At 44.4% G+C, this 18,372-nt stretch overlaps 2 protein-coding genes across 3 annotated transcripts in view; one reads left to right on the top strand and one right to left on the bottom strand.

The window, feature by feature from the left end:
* Positions 1-1,653: 1,653 nt before the first annotated feature.
* Positions 1,654-3,730, bottom strand: Tex38 (testis expressed 38). The gene is made up of 2 exons (XM_050165722.1): positions 2,709-3,730; positions 1,654-2,358 (listed from the first exon to the last, which is right to left on the bottom strand). Exons 1-2 carry the CDS (start codon positions 2,830-2,832, stop codon positions 1,760-1,762), a joined length of 723 nt encoding a protein of 240 aa, XP_050021679.1. The 5' UTR covers positions 2,833-3,730; the 3' UTR covers positions 1,654-1,759.
* A 2,934-nt stretch (positions 3,731-6,664) lies between these two features.
* Atpaf1 (ATP synthase mitochondrial F1 complex assembly factor 1) overlaps positions 6,665-18,372 on the top strand; it is a 23,969-nt gene continuing 12,261 nt past the window's right edge. Inside the window, exons 1-6 of one of the 2 annotated variants that reach the window (XM_050165698.1) lie at positions 6,665-7,161; positions 9,643-9,751; positions 11,834-11,884; positions 12,496-12,558; positions 16,394-16,444; positions 17,563-17,610. In XM_050165698.1, coding sequence (XP_050021655.1) covers positions 6,836-7,161; positions 9,643-9,751; positions 11,834-11,884; positions 12,496-12,558; positions 16,394-16,444; positions 17,563-17,610 — 648 coding nt within the window. In that variant the 5' untranslated portion in view covers positions 6,665-6,835. Of the gene's footprint in view, positions 7,162-9,642; positions 9,752-11,833; positions 11,885-12,495; positions 12,559-16,393; positions 16,445-17,562; positions 17,611-18,372 lie in introns of those variants that run through there. The other variant, XM_050165699.1, reaches the window with a different exon arrangement.

The raw sequence follows: 18,372 nt of genomic DNA, 5'->3' as shown, positions 1-18,372 counted from the left end.
CTGTTTTTGTTTTCAGATTCTATTTAAAGAACATGGGTTTTTTTTTTTTTTAAGTTCCATTGGATTGGAGGAAGTAAAAAAGAAAGATAAGGGCCTAAAACCCATTGCTAGAGAGTTTGTGTAGACAGGACTGGGACTTTTATATATACACAAAAAAAATTAACTACATATTTACCAAGTTCTGGGAATCCTGTTCTCTCCCTTACCATACACACACAAAATCTGAGGACCTTCCACTCACCATTCACAAACACGGGTTTGGCTCATTTCCCTAGTGAAAGGGTGTCTGGAAAGACATAGTTCAGTGATAGAGCTCTTGCCAGGCATGCACAAATCCATGTTCAATCCCCAGTGCTGGGTTCGGGGGGAGCAGGGGATGAAAAGGAGAAATTCCTATTCTGTGGCTGAGCCACTCCTAATCCTAGAACTGGTAGTGTTAAAGGCAGTGTTAATCATCAGTCCTTTAAGGGTTGTTTGCAGAAGATGGTAACATTCCCATGTAATGGATCTTCTGAGGCGCCATGTTTATCTTTAGGAAAGATAGAAATGGTGCTATAGAAGTGGCTCAGTCGTTAAGAGCACTGCTTGGTTTTCCAGAGGACCCAGATTCAATTCCCAGCGCCCACATAGAGGTCCACAGTTGTCTGTAACTCCAGTTCTAGGAGATCTAATGTCCTCTTCTCGCTTCCATGCGCACAGACATACATGAAGACAAAACATCCATACACATAAAATTAAAGAAAAATTTAAAGAAAGATATAAGCAATTAAGCCAAGTATGAGGATGCAAACCTGAAATCCAGCACTCAGAAGACTGAGGCAGGAGGAGCAGGAGTTTAAGGGTTAGCCTACCTACGCAAGCCAGCCTGGAGTATAGTGAGCCCCCATCTCAAAGAAGATGGGAGTAGAGGAGGAAAGGAAGGATAAGATACAAACTAGGTGTAATTCTAGAAGATGCACTGACCAACCAGTCTGTCAATTAATGACAACCTCCACACACTAATGCTTTTAATCAGTGTTCTAACAAGACATGCAAATACACCGTGGGGTATGGTAGGTAGAATTACTAGGAAGTTAGATGCCAGAAAAAAATGTGAACTGGAGAGCTAGCCATGCAACAGTGAAGGCATATGCACGGAGAACCCGAGTCTGCATCTCCTGACAGGAGGATCTGAATAGCAGCTGGTTGGCACCATGCTTGGGGATATTAGAAATACAGGACAAAGACAGCCATCTAAGAATCAATACATGGCAAATAACAGTCCAGCTATACTGTCTTGGCATTTGTTAGGCCTATGGCATAGCCAGCGTGGGTCACCACAGCCTCCAACAATGTCCTCTTATGGCCCCTGTGCTTCCCAACCCTGCTGAGCAGTAGTGTCTGGAGGCCTGCCTAGGTCAGAGCCTAGCACTCGTTTGGGCTTGAATACTGGCTGGAGGGATATTGAGTCCAGCCACAAGTATTGGTTCAGCGTGTCTCCCAAATGCTAACCTTCATTCAGTTCCCGGAACATGCAACAGTGAAACTCGTGACCAGATTGATTTGCAAAGTGCTATAGTCACATGCTAAAGACATTGTCCTTCTAGGAACTAATGAGACAGGGGAGAGACTTAGACTTTTTTTAAAAAAAAAATTTATTGATGTGATGTCCAGATGGCTCTAACCTCTTTGCCAATACCAAATAACCTTGAGGTTATTTCTGCTTTCTACCAAAAAGGAGCCTTTGGTACCTGCAGCTCCCACCCTCAATGAGAAGAGACTACAGTTCTGAAGCAAAGGGCTTGTCATTAAAACAGTTTGTTCCATGGGCCAGTATGGGGAGGGAACAGAAATGAGCTTTCTTCTCAGGGTAGTTGGTCAAAGGGTAGGAGACAGAGTGGTTCAGCATGGGAGGCAGGTTGCGGAGGGACAGGGCAAAGGGCGCCTCTTGAAAAATGGGTAATGGGATTGGGGAGTCAGTCCAAGGCTGTGGCATTGTTGAAGGCTGGGGCTGCTTTGGATCCACCAAAGCATGTCGCAAGGGACCAGCGGCTTCACCTCTAGGACTGCTGTCTTGCACAATACAGTTCCCACCTTCAGAGATCTCCAGCTCCCATAAAGAATCTGAATTCTGAACTTCAGTCTCGGTCTTGGTGCCAGCAAAGGGAGGGCCAGTATTAATGGCTGTGTTCATGCCATGGTGACGCCGCTTGTTTATCCAGTACAGCAGTGGGCTGTAGGTGAACATGGCAGCTCTCATCACTTCCACCCACTGCTGGGCGTGTTCTTCTCTCTGCAAGTTCTTCTTCCAATGCAGAAAGAGTATGCAGCTGCCTATTAGCGAGGACCCCAGGAATCCAACGCACAAGGAGATCCACACTAAGGCAGTGAGAAAGAAATCTGATGTGCTCAAGTAAGGCCTCATGCCTCTCTTGCCCTCAACACCATTACTCTCTCAACTCCTTCCCTCCCTCCTCATTCTCTTGCTAGACTTCCAAGTTACTTTAAAGGACCATTTTAGCTATTTACAGATAAGAAACACTAGGTCTAGAAATCATAAGAGCTAAGTCGGCATCTCAGGAGTCCTATGTTTCTAGGAAAGATTACCATCTAATTGCTTAGCACCCCAAGCAGCCACTACTCCTTTGTCCATGCAAAATATTTTCCCTATTTGTCCCCCATGTTAAGGGCACAAAGTGAGGGGCAGGGACTAGAGGTCCCTTACTTACTGTCAGGGAGGCTCAGGTCCTCCTTTTGGGAATCCATAAAGGTCAGCCTTAGCGTCCAGCCTATCGCTCTGGGGAGAAGAAATTCTTTCCACCAATAGGAGTCCTCAGAAGGCCCAGGCCTCATTGTTCCCTAAAGGAAAGGTCACCGGGTTCTGTCCACCAGGCATTCCAGGGGCCATGTTTGTGGAGTAGTCCTGTTAATGGATGGGAGGAACCCATCCAGTGGCATCTCATAAACATTACCTACTGCTTCTACCAAAGACCAAGCCACCAGGAGAGTTGTCTGCCCTCACCCTTGCAGTGAACCAGTAGAACTAGCCCCCAGGAAAGGGCCCTGGCACTCTCAAGGAGCTAACCACGTAGTTAATGATTAAGGAAACATCTCTGGATACCTTCCCCAATGCCAATTGGGACAGAGAGCACACAGAACACTGGGCACGCCTGCCCTCAACAAATCTTGGGCGAAGTTGTCAGAAGAAAACTGGCTCAAGGGAACCAAGTAGTCAGCACCTCCTTTGGCTCCTACAGTCTCTTTTATTTATGTTTCATTTCTTCAACAAGTGCTGGCAAGTGTCTTGGGCCCTGCAGGAATCTCCTCCAGTCTTTTCCAGCCTAACCTCCCTCCTTGTCCTTCACACTCCATTCCCTTCTGGCCAGCCCAACAGAGCCCCTCCCCTACACACACACACACACACACACACACACACACACACACACCACCTTGGGAGTTTTGCTCATGCTTCTCATTTTCCCACTGAGTACCCCCCTAATCCCCTGCAGTATAACAAGTAGCTTCTCTTCCCAGAAGAGTTGTCTAGTCCAACTCCCTTCAGGTTGCCTGAGCCCTGAGGAGGCCAGGGCTCACCTACCCAGCAACCAATCTCCCAGGATTTATTGAAGCTAGGGCCTTGCTTATCGCTTCGTAAGATAGCTTGATCTATTTATGGGCAGCTCAGTTAGAAAGCCCTTGCAAGTTAAGCCTAAATCAACCTACAGAAGGATATACCAACCTGTCCTAACTTGAATTCTTACCATTTAGTTTTTCTCTTTATAGCCCCCATTGTGCCTTGAGACACTCTTGGTTGCTTTTGTATTTCCCTGACCTAAATACCAGACAGAAACCATGTAAAGAGGAAGGGTTTCATTTAGCTCCTGGTTCAGAGGGTTCAGTCCATAGTTGCCTGATCCCATGTGGATGGGCAGAACATCCCCACCTCGGAGGAACATGTGGCAGAAGACCCAGCCGCAGACAACATGTGGCAGAAGACCTAGCCACAGAGGAACGTGTGGCAGAAGACCCAGCCGCAGAGGAACGTGTGGCAGAAGATGCAGCCGCAGAGGAACGTGTGGCAGAAGATGCAGCCGCAGAGGAACGTGTGGTAGAAGAGCATTGCTCATATGGCGCTCACATCGCAGCAAACGGGAAGCTCAGTGCAGGGCCAGAGCCCAGGTCTGAGCCATAACCTTCAAAGTCCTGCCCTTTGCGACCTTCTGGCCAACCTCTTCACAGTTTCCACAGCCTCCCAAAATAGTGCCACCAGGTGGTATTTTGAGCTCGTTGAGGTCATTTCAGATTCAAACCAGAGCAGCACTGTTTACAGAGTTCTGTTCTACCTATTGCCCCCACTTTTCCTCCGCCTTGTTGGTGCTTTCCTTTTCTCCTGGTCTCTAAGTGTTAGCATTCTATCTACACTCCCTCCTCAGGGAACTTATCCGCATTCCTAACATTAAAGAACACAAACACCACGATAGTTCACAACTTCATCCCTCCAGCCTGGAACACACCTTGGAACTTTAGAGTCACATCCCCAACAGCTTGGTTGTCATCCTTCTTTACTTTCAATTAAGTTATACTTACTCTTGGTTTTAGAGTAGGAAAATTACTCACCCTTAGAAGTTTCCATATTTGCTTCACATACTGGAGCAAATTCCACCATCAGGATGACCCTTTGAAAGTAGGCCATGTTACTCCTCTGCTCAAAGCCTATGGCAATTTCCCATCCCGCTTGGATAAAAGCCAGTTAGCCACAGCCTCCAAAGCCACCCATGGGCCTCAACTCTGCCTCTGTCTCCTCACTCACTCAGATCTTGTGCTCGGGCAATGCCCCTGTTTGTGTCTCTCCTCGCCCTTTGTTTTTTTCTACATACGAGCATTGTCACTTTATCCTTCCCCCACTAAAATGTAAACTCCATGGATTTATGTAAGCATTGTGCTTACATTCGTTACTTTTCTGTTGCTCTAATAAAAAAATTACCCTCTCCGAGAAGTGGATGGGGTGCGGGTGAGGGTGGGGAAGAAGGTGAAGGGAGTGGGAACTGGGATTGGTATGCAGAATGAAAGAAGATAGTTTGTTTTCTTTTTTAATAAAAAAATTAAAAGGAAATTTCCTTCAGGTCACAGCCAGCATGAAAAAATTGGTAAAGAGAGATTCTGCAAATATTATGTAAATGTGTATAACAATGTACTGTATTAAGAGTCAAAATCAGAATCTACTTTAGTGTTAACATCAAGCCCATAGGAGAAATTAAAAACAAAAATAAAAAAAAAAGATACCATGACTGAGGCAATTTATAGAACAAGGATCTTTTTGGCTTAGAGTTCCAGAGAGAGGGTCCGTAATGACAGAGGCAGCGCGGCAGCAGGAGGATGCGGCAAGAAGCTGAAAGACCACATCCTTATCCAAATGCAGGAAGCAGAATGCAGTAACTGGAAGTGGGGCAAGCCTACAAACTCTCAAAGCCTGCCCACTGTGATACACTTCCACCAGAAAGGCTCTGCCTCCTAAAGGTTCACAGCCTCCCTAACAGGGGAACAAGTGTTCAGAACCCCGAGTCTATGGGGTAGTCCTCCCTCAGACCACCACAGGTCTAAAGTTTTAGCGATGACTTCTGTAAAAAAGGAGAGGGCGGTAACAGGGTGAAGTCAAGTAAAAATACTCTAAAGGGAGATGGGGGTGATACGGCTCAGCAGTTAAAGGCACTTGCCATGTGAGCCTGGTGACCTGTGCTGGATCCCTGGAAACCATGGAAAGGAGGAAGGAGAGAAAACTGTCCTCAAAATTGTCTTCTGCCTGCCACACAATTGTCTCCCCAACCCCAACGCACATACTTTTTTCAGTGGTGGAGAGGTTCATCAAGAGAGGACTCTCTGAGGTGCTGAGATGTAAACGGAGTTCTAGATGAGGAGGAGGAAGGCAGTGGTTGCCTTATTTGAGCACAGGAATCCAGAGCCAGATGCAGAGCAGCAAAGCGAGACTTTCAGAATCACACTGCGGTGTCCCAGCATTGGGTGTCTCATGTCTAACAGCAGGCTGCATTGAAGTTTGGAGGCTCTGCTCCTGCCACAGGAAGAGTTCCTATCAACCGAGGCCCAAATAAGGACTTCCATGTGGCTGCCCTCACATAGGGTACACTGCTGGCTGCAGGTGAAACGGAGATGATGTCATTGTCCCCAAGCTCACATCTTGTTCAACAGGTGAAGACTATGGTGACATTTTAGTTCGGTGGAAGTGGGGGAACCAACACATTCTAAGGATGAAAACAGAGTCTGAATAAAGATTTGTCAAGGGCAATGCCTAGCATCTCTGAGAGTAGTTTAATTACATGCCAGAAACAGAAGGAACCAGACTTCAGAGACACTGCGTTTTAAAAATAGTTCAGCTCTTAGGTGGAATTCGTGCTTTAATGACTTACAGCCAATTTAGCATCCCCGTCTGTAAAATGAGGGTAGTGCCTACTTCATAGGGTATGAGGCCAATGGGACCTTCTGCAAATAGAAACCAAAAAAGAGAAGCTTCAGCTGTGATGTTCAAACATCCTCTGCTGCTAAAGGAACTGTTAACAGCTAGAGCCAAGTAAATTTAGAAAAGGGGCGAATCCAGCGAGGACCCGAAGATCCAAGCCAGTTTTCTAGAAGCTTGGCGCGCAGAGGCTGCTGGTCCCGGGAGGAAGGACGTGAATCCCGGCAGACTCCTAGGAGGAGACACACCACTACACCCACAGAGCCTGTGGGCAGAGAGGAGAGCCACCAGCCCCTAGCGTCGCTGCCCTTCTCCACTCCGGCACCCGGAACCTTGCGCGCGCGGAACCTCGGTGGCGGAACACGGGCGTCACGGACCTTGAAGGCGATGGAGCAGGCGTGCGGGCCGGGGGCCGAGGCTGACGCCCCAGAGGAGGGGGAGGGGGAGGCGCGGGCGGCCATGGCGGCCGTGGTGTCTGCTGCGGGTGGAGCGTGCCCCGCAGTCCTGCAGGTGGCCGGCCTCTACCGGGGTCTGTGTGCAGTTCGCAGCCGCGCCCTGGGGTTGGGGCTCGTGTCACCAGCGCAGCTGCGCGTGTTCCCGGTACGCCGGGGCTCCGGCCTGCCCTCTGGGGGAGCAGACGGCAGCGGGGTCAGCGAGTTGGAAGCTAACCCCTTCTACGACCGCTACCGGGACAAGATCCAGCAGCTGCGCAGGTGCGGTACTGACCGGCGGGGCGTTGGGGGTGGGCACTCGAGGCGCGCGGGCAGAGCTTCCGTCATCTACTACTAAACTACCCTCCTTGGTGGGCTTGTAGTGTCCCCACTATCCCAATAGTTTGTTTCCTAGTTCAGAGAGGCCAGGTCCCTTGCCTAAGGTCACATCGCTGGTCTCTGCAGCGCCTTTGGATCTTCCCACAGTTGTCCTTGTGCTTGGTTCTCAGAACGGCTCCGGTGAACTCTAATTAAAGCCCTTTGAGGAAGACAGCTCCGAGAGAGTTGTCCCCTCTGTAGAAATGTGATAATGAAGCCCTCAGAAAAGGCACTTGGTTTGCTCAAGGTCATATGTTGAATCAGAGCAGACACCTGGCCAAGAGATCAGATTCCCAGGCTCCAAGCTGATGTCCCTGGCTGAGCGGAGAGGAGACCGGGAGTGGGAAAAGTGCTGCAAAAACTAGTAGAATTACTTTTGGATCGCCCATTGAACCCGTTCACTAAGGAAATGTAGGGGGTCTGGAGAGAGGCGGAGGCTTGCTGGAGGTCGCACAGTTGCTTATGGTTTGCCTGACGCAAACCAGGGTTCCTAATGCTTCAGCTTCCAGAAGGTAAAACCTAGAGCGGAAGAGCACTTGCTTAAGATGCGCAGGGCCTTGAGTTGCATCCCCAGCACTGAGCGGGAGAAATGGGGTAGGGTCATGGCTGTTAAGATAGGTATAGTGGGTGCCTAGTTCCGGGTGGATGAGTTGAAGGTCGAAATGGACAAGGGGCTTTGAGAGAGAGTTTGGTGGTGTCGGAAGGCAATTTGAAAGGACTGTAAACTCTGCATTTTGTCTCATTTTAGTTCCACTCCCTTAATTTCTTCTTCTTCACGTGTACAACATCATCCTCTAACTACCTAGCGTTCACCCCTTCTAGTCTTGGAACCCTCCTCCCGTCCCCTTTACATGAACATCGTGATCTGTCACACTTTTTGAAGCAACGATGAAACAAATGAATGGGCACTTTTACTGTCCTTCAAACATTAGATATTCTCAAATATTTGTTATTTTAAAATAGTTTTTTGACCCACAGTTCTCCCCACCCATTTCTCACTGATCTTTTACCCACCAGCATCTTCAAAGAGATGTCTGCTCGCACTCTGAATACTTAGCGGTTCCATTCACCCTTACTCAAGAGCCCATAATGATTTCTTTCCTTTCTCTAGGTCATTCCCATCAACAATTATACCTACTGATATTCCAGAACATGGCCCATCGAATTCTGTGCTGTGTCCAAACAGCTTAGTGTTCCGCATAAAGCTTTCACACCCTAGCTCCTGCTAGTCTCTCTCGCCTGATGTAGTACCAAAACTTCGAATAGTATGGTCTAGGTCTAGCTCGAAGATAATGGAGGGATGGGAAGGGTGAAATGTGCTCCAGATATGAGAACAACACAGTCGAAAGTACAGTCATGAAACCACCTCGGTCATTTAGGGCTGTTGTGCACTTTTTTGTTTTAATGATCAGTAGTGCTCATGTACATATTTACGTATCTGCAACTAGATAGTAAGTTTCAAGTAAGGACGATGTCTTAGTTATTTTCTATATTTCCCTGGCGCCTAGGAAGAGCTCTGTTGCCCAGGGTGCCCCACTGTGGCAAGCTCAGGTACATCTGTGACTGCTAGCCACGCTTACCTAGTCCTTCCAGACAGAAAGAAAAAGGTCAGCCCATCTACATAGTAATGAAAAGAGTGACATTTGGTGTCACATCCAAATGGAAGAGAGAGTACCCTATATGTCTTGACTGTGAAGGTGTACCAAAGGATTAAACAAGATGACTTTATCTCCTCACCCATGGTGTTGTGTGTCTCCCAGCCAAGTAGCTAGGATGATGTTTTCATCTTAGCATATAAAGCCAAACATCCGTGGTCAGCTACACATTCTGAAGTATTCCTGGCAGCCCCAGCTTGGCCTTCAAGCCAGAAGAGCGTCCCCATTTTAAGATAAAAGGCGAATTCTGATGTTCTGTCTGCAGGTTCTCTGGAGGATAGGTCAGGGAGATACTGGGTACTAACTCTTCTCCCAAAGCACTCACTTGGAGCCCAGGATCTGAGGGTAGGGATAGAGGGAGATGCCAAAAATTAAATATATTCAGGTAAAAGCTTAACACCTAGTAGGAGTGCTACAGGATTTCTGCCTGCAGAGCTGATCCAGCGATATGACTTAAAGTATTCTTTCTATCTTGAGTAGTATAAGTATCTACAATGTTTAAGTATCTGAAACTAACATATGCATCACCTGGGAATAATCTGCAAGAGATAAAAAATGTTGAGGCTTAATAGTTGATGAGCTGGCTTTGTTTTCCATTTTCTTGACTTCCAGGTTTATGCCCAGTTCTTAACAACTGAAAGCAAACCTTCATAATGCCTGTGTCCTGTCTTTGTGGATGTGATCTATGATGCTTTGTTATTTCAAATTCCTTTGATTTCCCTTTGGGCAGGTCCGACCCAGCTGCCTTTGAGTCCCGCCTGGAGAAGCGCAGTGAGTTTCGGAAGCAACCAGTGGGGCACTCCAAACAAAGTGAGTTTATCAGATGTGTGGAGCAGAAGGTAAGGCCTTCCTGGTCCTTTTGTGTGTTATAAGTTTACTAGCATTCCTCTCAGCCCTTACCCTTGAAGTGATCTCATTGATGGGTGAGATGGTAGTAACCTGAACATCTGATCTTCATCAATAAATGCATGTTCTGTTCTTTCTGGGCAAGATCCTGTAGTCATGATGGAATGTAGAGGAATGAAAGGATGGCCTCTGCTCACAAGGAATGCAGTCTAGTGATCAAATCAAGGTACACATGGCACTGGGCTATAGGGAGCAGGGAAGTGTTTACAGTAGAGGTCCAGAGTTTAAAGACAGGGTCTCACTGTCAATCTGGCCTGGAACTTGCCATGTAGACAAGGATGACTTTGAACTCATAGATTCTCTTGTGTCTACTTTCTGGTAGCTGGGAATAAAGTCGTACACCACCACACCCAGCAAGATTTTTTTTTTTTTTTTTGCTGTATGTAGGTGTGTGTGCATGTGAATATGTACACATGACTGCAGAGGCAATTGAATGTAAGAAGTGAGGTAGATGGCTTCCCTGCTGAGAAGACAGGTCTGGTAGCACATGCCAGGGGCTCAATCACAGCCTTTAGCTACCAGCTCGGTAATTATGGACAGATTGTGTGACTTCTCTCTGCCTCGGTTCTGCCTATTTGTGAATTAGAAATGATATTATTAACACCTTTCTCACAGAATCATGCTAAAGATCGAGTGAACTAGTATCATCAGAACTTAATGTATTCTTAGCCATTGGGACCCTTGAGCAGTCAGAGTTGGAGAAAGCACGTGGAAAGCTGTGTGTATAACTACCCAGGACAAGGCTTTCCAAACTCTTTGACCATAACCCGCAGTAGGAAATACATTTACACTGCTACTTAGAATACACATGTATAACATACACATTTTTTATGGGACAGCGCTCTTGTGATATGTAATACATTCCTATTCTATTTTTAGGCTGGCTCTCACCCTGTAGACCAGTCTCACCTGGGCCCTCCCCACCTCGGCCTCCCATGTGCTCAGATCGCAGGTGTTGCAGGTGTGAGCCATCATGCCTGGGGAGCCCATTCTTAGTTTCATTTTCTGAATAATTCTGATGACAATCCACCAAATTGATTTTACAACCTATAATTTCAAAACTTCCAAGCTGGGAGATGCATGGAACAAATTCAGGAGCGACTTCAGCCAGGTTTGGCCACTTTCAGTCGTTTCTGGCCCTTTAGTGAGGAAGTGTGTTAGTTGTTACCAAGTTTCTGTGACAGAATGATGGATGGATTAGTGAGGACATGGTTCTGGCACACAGTTTCAAACGTGTCAGCACATCATGTCAACTAGGGTGTGGGCTCAGGAATCGGAGAGAGGGGACTATGAGAACAGACCGGGATAAGGTAGAGCCCCTAAGGACATGACCCTATGACATACATCCTCAGGTTAGCCATCCTTCATCACTTCCCAATTTCATAATACAATGAATCCAACAGAAGATTAATCCATTCATCAGGTCAGAGCCCTCATGACCTCATCATCTCAGGAAATGCCATCTCACACTGACCAGAGGTGTGCTCTGCAAGTCCCTGGGCACCTTACAGTCCAGTCAGTGTAGCAGGGACTATTAGCCATCACCAGAAGCTGAATTAATAGAGAGAGTGAGAACTCAGCAGGATTCTAGAATGTTGATGACACCTACCACAAGAAATGCTATCAGAAATAATTAGTTTTAGAAAATACATCTCTCTATTTCCCACACTATGGCTGGTGTGGAATAGGTCAGAGGGCCAAGCACAGAAAGCCCAAAAAGAAATGTAAAGGAACACATGAATTAGATTGAACTTTCATACTGGGATTCAGTGATTACTAACAACCCCTTTCTCATCTTTGCATCTCAGGATCTTAGTAGAAGGAAAATTATCTATAAACAATAACTCTTAGAATAGTATGTATGGTGTTATAAAGAGTGGATAGAAGTAAATTCTTAGGTACAGAATTACTTAATGAGATTGAGTACTTCTGTGACTTGGTTTTCTTTTTTTTTTTTTTTTTTCCTTTTTTATGAGGAAAGATAGTTTAATAGCCTGTCTCATCATGTATTTCAGACAGATGCCTCAGGGAAACAGCCTGTGAGCAAAGGATTCACTAAGGACAAGGTAGGTTTCTAATTAAATACCGAAGTCCGAGTCTGAAGTCACATGGGACATCTATAATAAGAGACTGCAAATTTGAACATATTTATTGTGCTCAGTGATTTTTTTTGTATAAGGTGATTTTTTTTTCAACAGTAGAGATGAGAAATACTTCTAGATTTTTGTGTCCTTGACATGACCCCTAGCTTCAGTGTGAATCCAAGGAGGCTACAAGAAATGGAAGGAAATGAGTGTTCTCCTTTCTATAGAAAGGAACTTTCAAAATCAAAACACCATTTGTAGCCTGCCCTTTATTGTGCAGATAAGGAGCTTCCTGGTAGAACAGCAGCCAGGGTTTCTTCTTTCTCACCAGCTGCAAAGTGCTGCAGGACTCACTGGTGAGACAAGCATTTGGGGAGCACTTGATGACCTAATAGCTACTCCCCAGGAATAGAACTGTGAAGGTCTGTGTGGGAGCAGAGACTCACATTCTCGGAGCATGTGAGTGTCGAATGCTTATTCTGTACCTACTAAAATCTGCTTCGCTGCTGACATTCTTTTCTACAAGGCTTTAGACAGAATTAAGCTGGGGTTGTTGTTAATTGTAAATATTAATTGCTATTTTTTCTTTCAAGACTCTCAGTTCAATCTTTAACATTGAGATGGTGAAAGACAAAACTGCAGAGGAAATAAAACAGGTAATAAATGAAAATGAGTAGGTATACTCCCTGGAAGTATGTGCTCTGAGCAAGTCTGAGAACAGAAAAGGTCACACATTTTTCTGACACCGTTTTCTATCCCAGATGCTTTCATATGTCTAGTCAACTTAGGCTTGCCCTTTCTTTTTTCTTCCTGTTGCCCATGTACTATTTAAATCATCAGAACTCTATACCTGGATCACTGCACTGCCTTTCCAACAGGCTCCCTGGGCAGTGCTGATGGATAGCTGAGCAGAGCTGTCCTGCAGGTCGCCTTCCCTGCACCCACTGCACCTTCTCGTAGCTGAGTGTGCTTAAGGTTCTGCTTGCCTTGCAGAGAAGATAGTGTACTGGTTAAAGCACCACTGTAAAGTGATAACTACTGGACACCTACTTCTTGAGCCATTTGAAAATTAAGAGTTAACATTTGTGAAGCACTCAGAACAAATCCTGGCACAGAGTAAGTGCTATAGCTATGTTTTAAAATAAATGAAAAATTACTGTGTTGGGAGCTTGTTTGCAGGTGTCCAGTGACAACCACTCCCCTAACCCTGTGTTCACTTCCTTAGCATTGTGTCCTAAGGACCTTCTCTAGAAGCTTCCTGAACCTTCCCGTAGGAAGCACTCATGATCTCTCCTGCCTCTTCGTCATTCTATGTACCTTGATTTGCATGGCTTGTTTTGTTGTTTTTGTTGTTGTTGTTTGTTTGTTTGTTGGAGTTTTTTTTTCTTCTTGAGACAGGTTTCACTGTGTAACCCTGGCTGTCCTGGAACTCACTCTGTAGATCAGGCTGGCCTCAAACTTAGAGATCCACCTGCCTCTGCCTCCCAAATGCTGGGATTAAAGGCATGTACCACCACTGCCTGGTGTTTGTTGCATTTTTTTATACCTTAAAATAGGTTTTTTTCTCTCTAGCCTGTATGAAACTATTTGAGCATTCTTTATACTTCCAAGAGTCATATTTTAAGTGTATGTGCTGATTAACAGCATAGTAATAAAAGAATAATAAAACAGGCAGTCATATGCTTATTGCTTCACTGGTATTTCTTCGTTAAATTCTAATGTCCACCCTAGGAAATACGTGCTGTTTTTCTCAATTTAAAGACATGGGGTTTAAAAATGAATATTTATGCAAAGCAGTGTTCTCAACATTGGCAATTTTAAATTTAAAAAAATATAACCAGAAGCATACTGAAGATTCTTTATATCCTATAATATCAAATTCCAGCCAAGATTCAGTTATTTGTTTAAAAATAAGCATACCCCTCTCAATAGTATACAATTATATGTATGTGAGAGAATTATTTTGAATGTTTCTTTATGATTTATTATCAGTAAATGTTTGATTTATATGCCTATTTTCTATTATATATACCTATATTCAAATTTCTCAGTCAAAAAGGAAGTAACAAGTGGAAAAGTATAAATCAAATTTCCTTCCCTTGCAAGCCCTGCTTCAATCCTCCAGCAATTCTGGGAATTGAACCAAGACCTCATGCATGCTAACCAAGTTCTCTGCTACCGAGCTATATCCCAGCATCACAATCATCTAATACTGTTGGATTGCTTACTTCCTCGCTCAGCCTGGTTTTTTTTGTTGGTTGTTTTTTTTTTATTTTGGTTTGTTTTGGTTTTGGTTGTTTTTTTTTTTTTTTCTGACAGATGGCAAGATCCATAATAGGCTGGATCCTTCCACATCGATCACGAAGAAAATTAAGAAAATGTTGGGGGGTTGGCTCAGCAGTTAAGAGCACTTACTGCTCTTGTAGAAGACCCAGGTTTGATTTCCAGCATCCACATGGTATCTCACAACCATCTATAACTCCAGTTCCAGAGGATCCAACATTCTTCTGACTTCTTAGGAACCTAGCACAAATACAGTGACATACATATATGCAGGCACAAGAGTCATATACATAAATGCACCATAGGTTTGTCCACAAGCCAGTCTGGTGGGAGCATTTTCTTAACTGAGGCTCCCTCTTCCAAATGACTCTCTTCTGTCAAGTTGACACAGAAGTAGCCAGCACGATCATTAGAGAGACATGAGGTGCAAACATTTCATAGGAAAACTTCTGACTGAAGCAATGAAGGAAAATTACAATGGGGGGGAGCATATAAACTTAGCCTTGAATGTTAGGAAGAATTGGTGGAGAAGGAAATGAGAGATAGGAAAATGAAAGCTTTCCAGTAAAAACCAGTAATGTGAAAAGGCATGGGGGATAATAAAGTCAATAGGAGTGAAAAGTACAGGCAAACGTGCATATGATGTGCTGAAGGGGAATAGTGCATGGCTACGATGTCTGTATAATACTTCATAAAAACGTATTTCTTAGACACCAGAATAACTCATCTAGGTTTATAAAACTGGATTTATTTTTTTCCTTTTCCCTGTTCTCTAATTTTACACTATGTAAACCTATTCACTACTTTTGGGTATTTGCATCATGAAAGTCAGCTATACCCTCTGCCTTCTTTGATGCCAGGAGGAGGGGTAGGACTTGTGGCCACTATGTAGTCTAGTCAGACCCAGCAGACCCTATCTCTTCCTGATATGTAGAACTTTCTGGAAGCAAAATTTTAAGAGCTGCCTAAAATATAGCAATAAAAGCTGGTGTGATTTTTAGTGTCTATTCTGCCAGTCTTGGGGTTCTATTGGTTCAGTCAGTCTTCATAACAACCCTGAGAGGTTGGCATCACTGCTGTTTTAGTGATATTATTTAAGAAGTTTCAGTGATTTGCCCAAGGTAGAATAGCTAGTAAATTATCAGGGCTACCATTTGCCTCCCAGGCCGTTGACTATAGACCCTAAACTCTGAAAGGGTCATATCCTTGCTCCCTGAGAAGGCCCACAGTTGACTCGGGAGGGGTGGGTTTGGGAAGGGATAAAGAACCTGCTAAAAACCTATCACCAACAAGATCTATCCTGAGAACAATTATTTCAGAAATCTAGAAGCAATTTCTTTGACAAGAGTTTGTTATTTTTTTAATCTTATTACTATTTTTTATGTGTATAGGTGTTTTGCCTGCATGTAGATCTGTGCACCATCTGCATGCAGTACCTGTGGAAGCCAAAAGAGTGTCAGATCCCCTGGAACTGAGGTTACAGATGGTTGTTAGCTGCCATAAAAGCAGTAGGAATTGAACCCAGGTTTTTTGCAAGAACAACCAGTGCTCTTAACTGCTGAGCCATCTTTCCAGGCCTTTTTATTGTTTTCAGTTGTCTGCTTGTCTGGGGGTATGTACACATGAGTGCAGGAGCCTGCAGAGGCCAGAGGGTTGGGATCCCACTGGTCTCCTGACACTGGAATTACAGGTAGTCATAAGTTGCCTGATGGATGCTAAGAACCAAACTCAGGTTCTCTTCAAGAACAGTAGATGCTGTTAACTAGGCCATCTCTCCAGCCCCCAGAGTTATTAAGAGGTACAGTTTGGGGCTTGGAAAGATGACTCACAAGTGAAGAGCACTTTCTGCTCTTCCAGAGGACCTGAGTTCAGCTTCCAGCACCCACATCAGCTGGCTCACAACTGCCTTTAACTCCAGCTTCAGGGAACCCAAGGGCATCTAAATAGTGCTGTATACACAAACATATACATTTTTAAAAACTGAATCTTAGGAAGTTTTAAAGAATTACAGTTTAATCATTCAGAAGAGCATATGTTAGTAAATTTGTTACAATCATGTACTAGTTGTAAAGACATTACAGTGTGTTTTCCTCCCTGTTATCAGATAGAATAGTTCTCGACCAATGAAAGCTATCACTAGTCCTTGGCATACAAGGAAAGATTACCCATATGTCACAGATTAGTTATGTATTTATTTATTTATTACAGATTTGGCAGCAGTATTTTTCAGCAAAAGACACGGTCTACGCAGTTATTCCTGTAAGTAAATTGAAGGGGAAGTAGAAGTTTTACAGCATGAAGGTCCGCGCTCTAGCCCTCTCGGGCAGTTGCCTGTACTTTTCCTGTGTTTATGACATCTTGAGAACTTACACTTTACAGCTCTAAGAGTTTTTATTATGCCCTGAGCACCAGAGATTGGATGTTCCATGTGGTATATTTATGACTTTTGCTTTCCCTCCTTCTGGTTCAGAAATGTTTCCAAGTCTCTGACCAGGGAGGCTAGTGTAAATTCATGTTTCTGAGTGGTTTCCAGATACATTTTATTTCCTTCTCATTTTCCAACCAAACTGCTGGTATTCAAGACACTGTCTCCAGCATTCTTGTCTATAAATGGCAGATGCCTGAGCTGACCTGGAGCTCCCTTCTGGCCTTTCTCCAGTTTTCCCCTTAGCAAGTGGCATTTTCTTGGTTTTACCTTGGTGAAATTGTCTTAGAGATGATCACTGGCCATTGCCTTACCCTTAAGGTCTACGACTAAGAAAGGATACAGCTGTCTTCTCCAGTTAAAATTAAATCTTACTCTACGCCAGGCATGGTGGTGCATACCTTTAATCCCAGTGCTTGAGAGATAGGTCTCTGTGAGTTCGAGGCTAGCCTTAAAGTACACTGAAGAACAGTTATATTTTCAACTTGCTTATGTGTAAGATTAAGGAGGAAAATGCATACAGAAGGAAAAGCCAGACCTTTTGGTTATGAAGAAATCCCTATCCTTTGTTTTTTAACTTCCTACGCATATATACTCTTGTCTTCATGAACTCCATAGTCTAAAGTCTGTACTTGTTGTTATGATTTAGATCATTCGTTCCAACTCATTGTTTGAACAGGCTTTCACAAGTCTCTCTTGGATTCAGCCGGTTCCATGGAGACTTTGAAGCATGAAGCACTTCATCTTCACACAGAATTTGTAGCAATGAGCAGCAAAGCATGCATCTGGTTTTTCCTGCTTTTTGTCATAAGGATAATTTGTAAATGATAGAACTTAAAAGCCTGTTTCAGCCATAATAGAGTTCTAGAATTCAGCCTTGGAAAACTCAGTTGATCGTGACTTTTCATGTTTTCCTATTTGTGAGTTAACTTTATTCTTTTCTAATTTGCAGAAAGAGAAGTTTGATTTGATCTGGAACCGGGCTCAATCCTGCCCAACAGTAAGTCTGTGGTAACCATGTAGAATTGTTTATAAATACTACCAAATAGTTGGTTTCAAACCAGTCCTCATGATATAATGCTCTATGAACAGAGGTCCTCACATGTCATTTGTTTGATAAGTGATATTTTCATCCTTATAAATGGCGTTTTAGCTCTCTACCACATTAGGCCTTTCTGATTTGGATCTTAATCTCTCAGTGTACGTCCATAGGAAAAGGCACCTAAGAGCCCAGTGCGGTAATGCACACCTTTAATTCCATTCAGCCTGGTCTATAGCAAATTCCAGGCCTGCTAGGGATACATAGAGAGACCCTGCCTCAATAAATGAATGAATGAGCCAGGCAAGGGTGGTGCACACCTTTAATCCCACCACTCGGGAGGCAGAGGCAAGCAGATCTCTGTGAGTTTGAGGCCAGCCTGGTTTACAGAATGAGTTCCAGGACAGGCAGCAAAGCTACAGAGAAACCTTATCTTGAAAAACAAAACAGCAACAAAAATGAATGAATGAATGATACTAGACCTTGATCTTTGCTGCCTCCTTCAGGTTCCTGTATTAGAATTTCTCTTTACAGTTTTGCCCATGCTATTCTGATAGTATGTGCCAAAACCAAATGGTTATTTTGTTGCTGAAGTAGTGACCCACCAGAAGGCTCCAGGGAAAGGGAATGGATAGCTGATGTGACAGCCAGCTTGTCAGCAATGGTTGCTAGGGTTTTCCCAACATTGCTTGCAGAAATAAAAAATACCTAAGTAAACTGGAT

This window comes from Alexandromys fortis, unplaced genomic scaffold (assembly GCF_014885135.2).
Source record: "Alexandromys fortis isolate MF-2015 unplaced genomic scaffold, M_Fortis_MF-2015_v1.1 scaffold_157, whole genome shotgun sequence".
Lineage (NCBI taxonomy): Eukaryota > Metazoa > Chordata > Mammalia > Rodentia > Cricetidae > Alexandromys > Alexandromys fortis.
The sequence above is the reverse complement of the archived record's forward strand: the minus strand, read 5'-3'. Positions and strand labels throughout refer to the sequence as shown.

Excerpts from the sequence above, each read along its gene's own strand:
- Tex38 (XM_050165722.1), bottom strand. The coding sequence starts at position 2,832 with ATGAGGCCTGGGCCTTCTGAGGACTCCTATTGGTGGAAAGAATTTCTT. Across the intron at positions 2,359-2,708 it reads GGACCTGAGCCTCCCTGACA|TGTGGATCTCCTTGTGCGTT; the intron begins GTAAGTAAGGGA and ends TCACTGCCTTAG.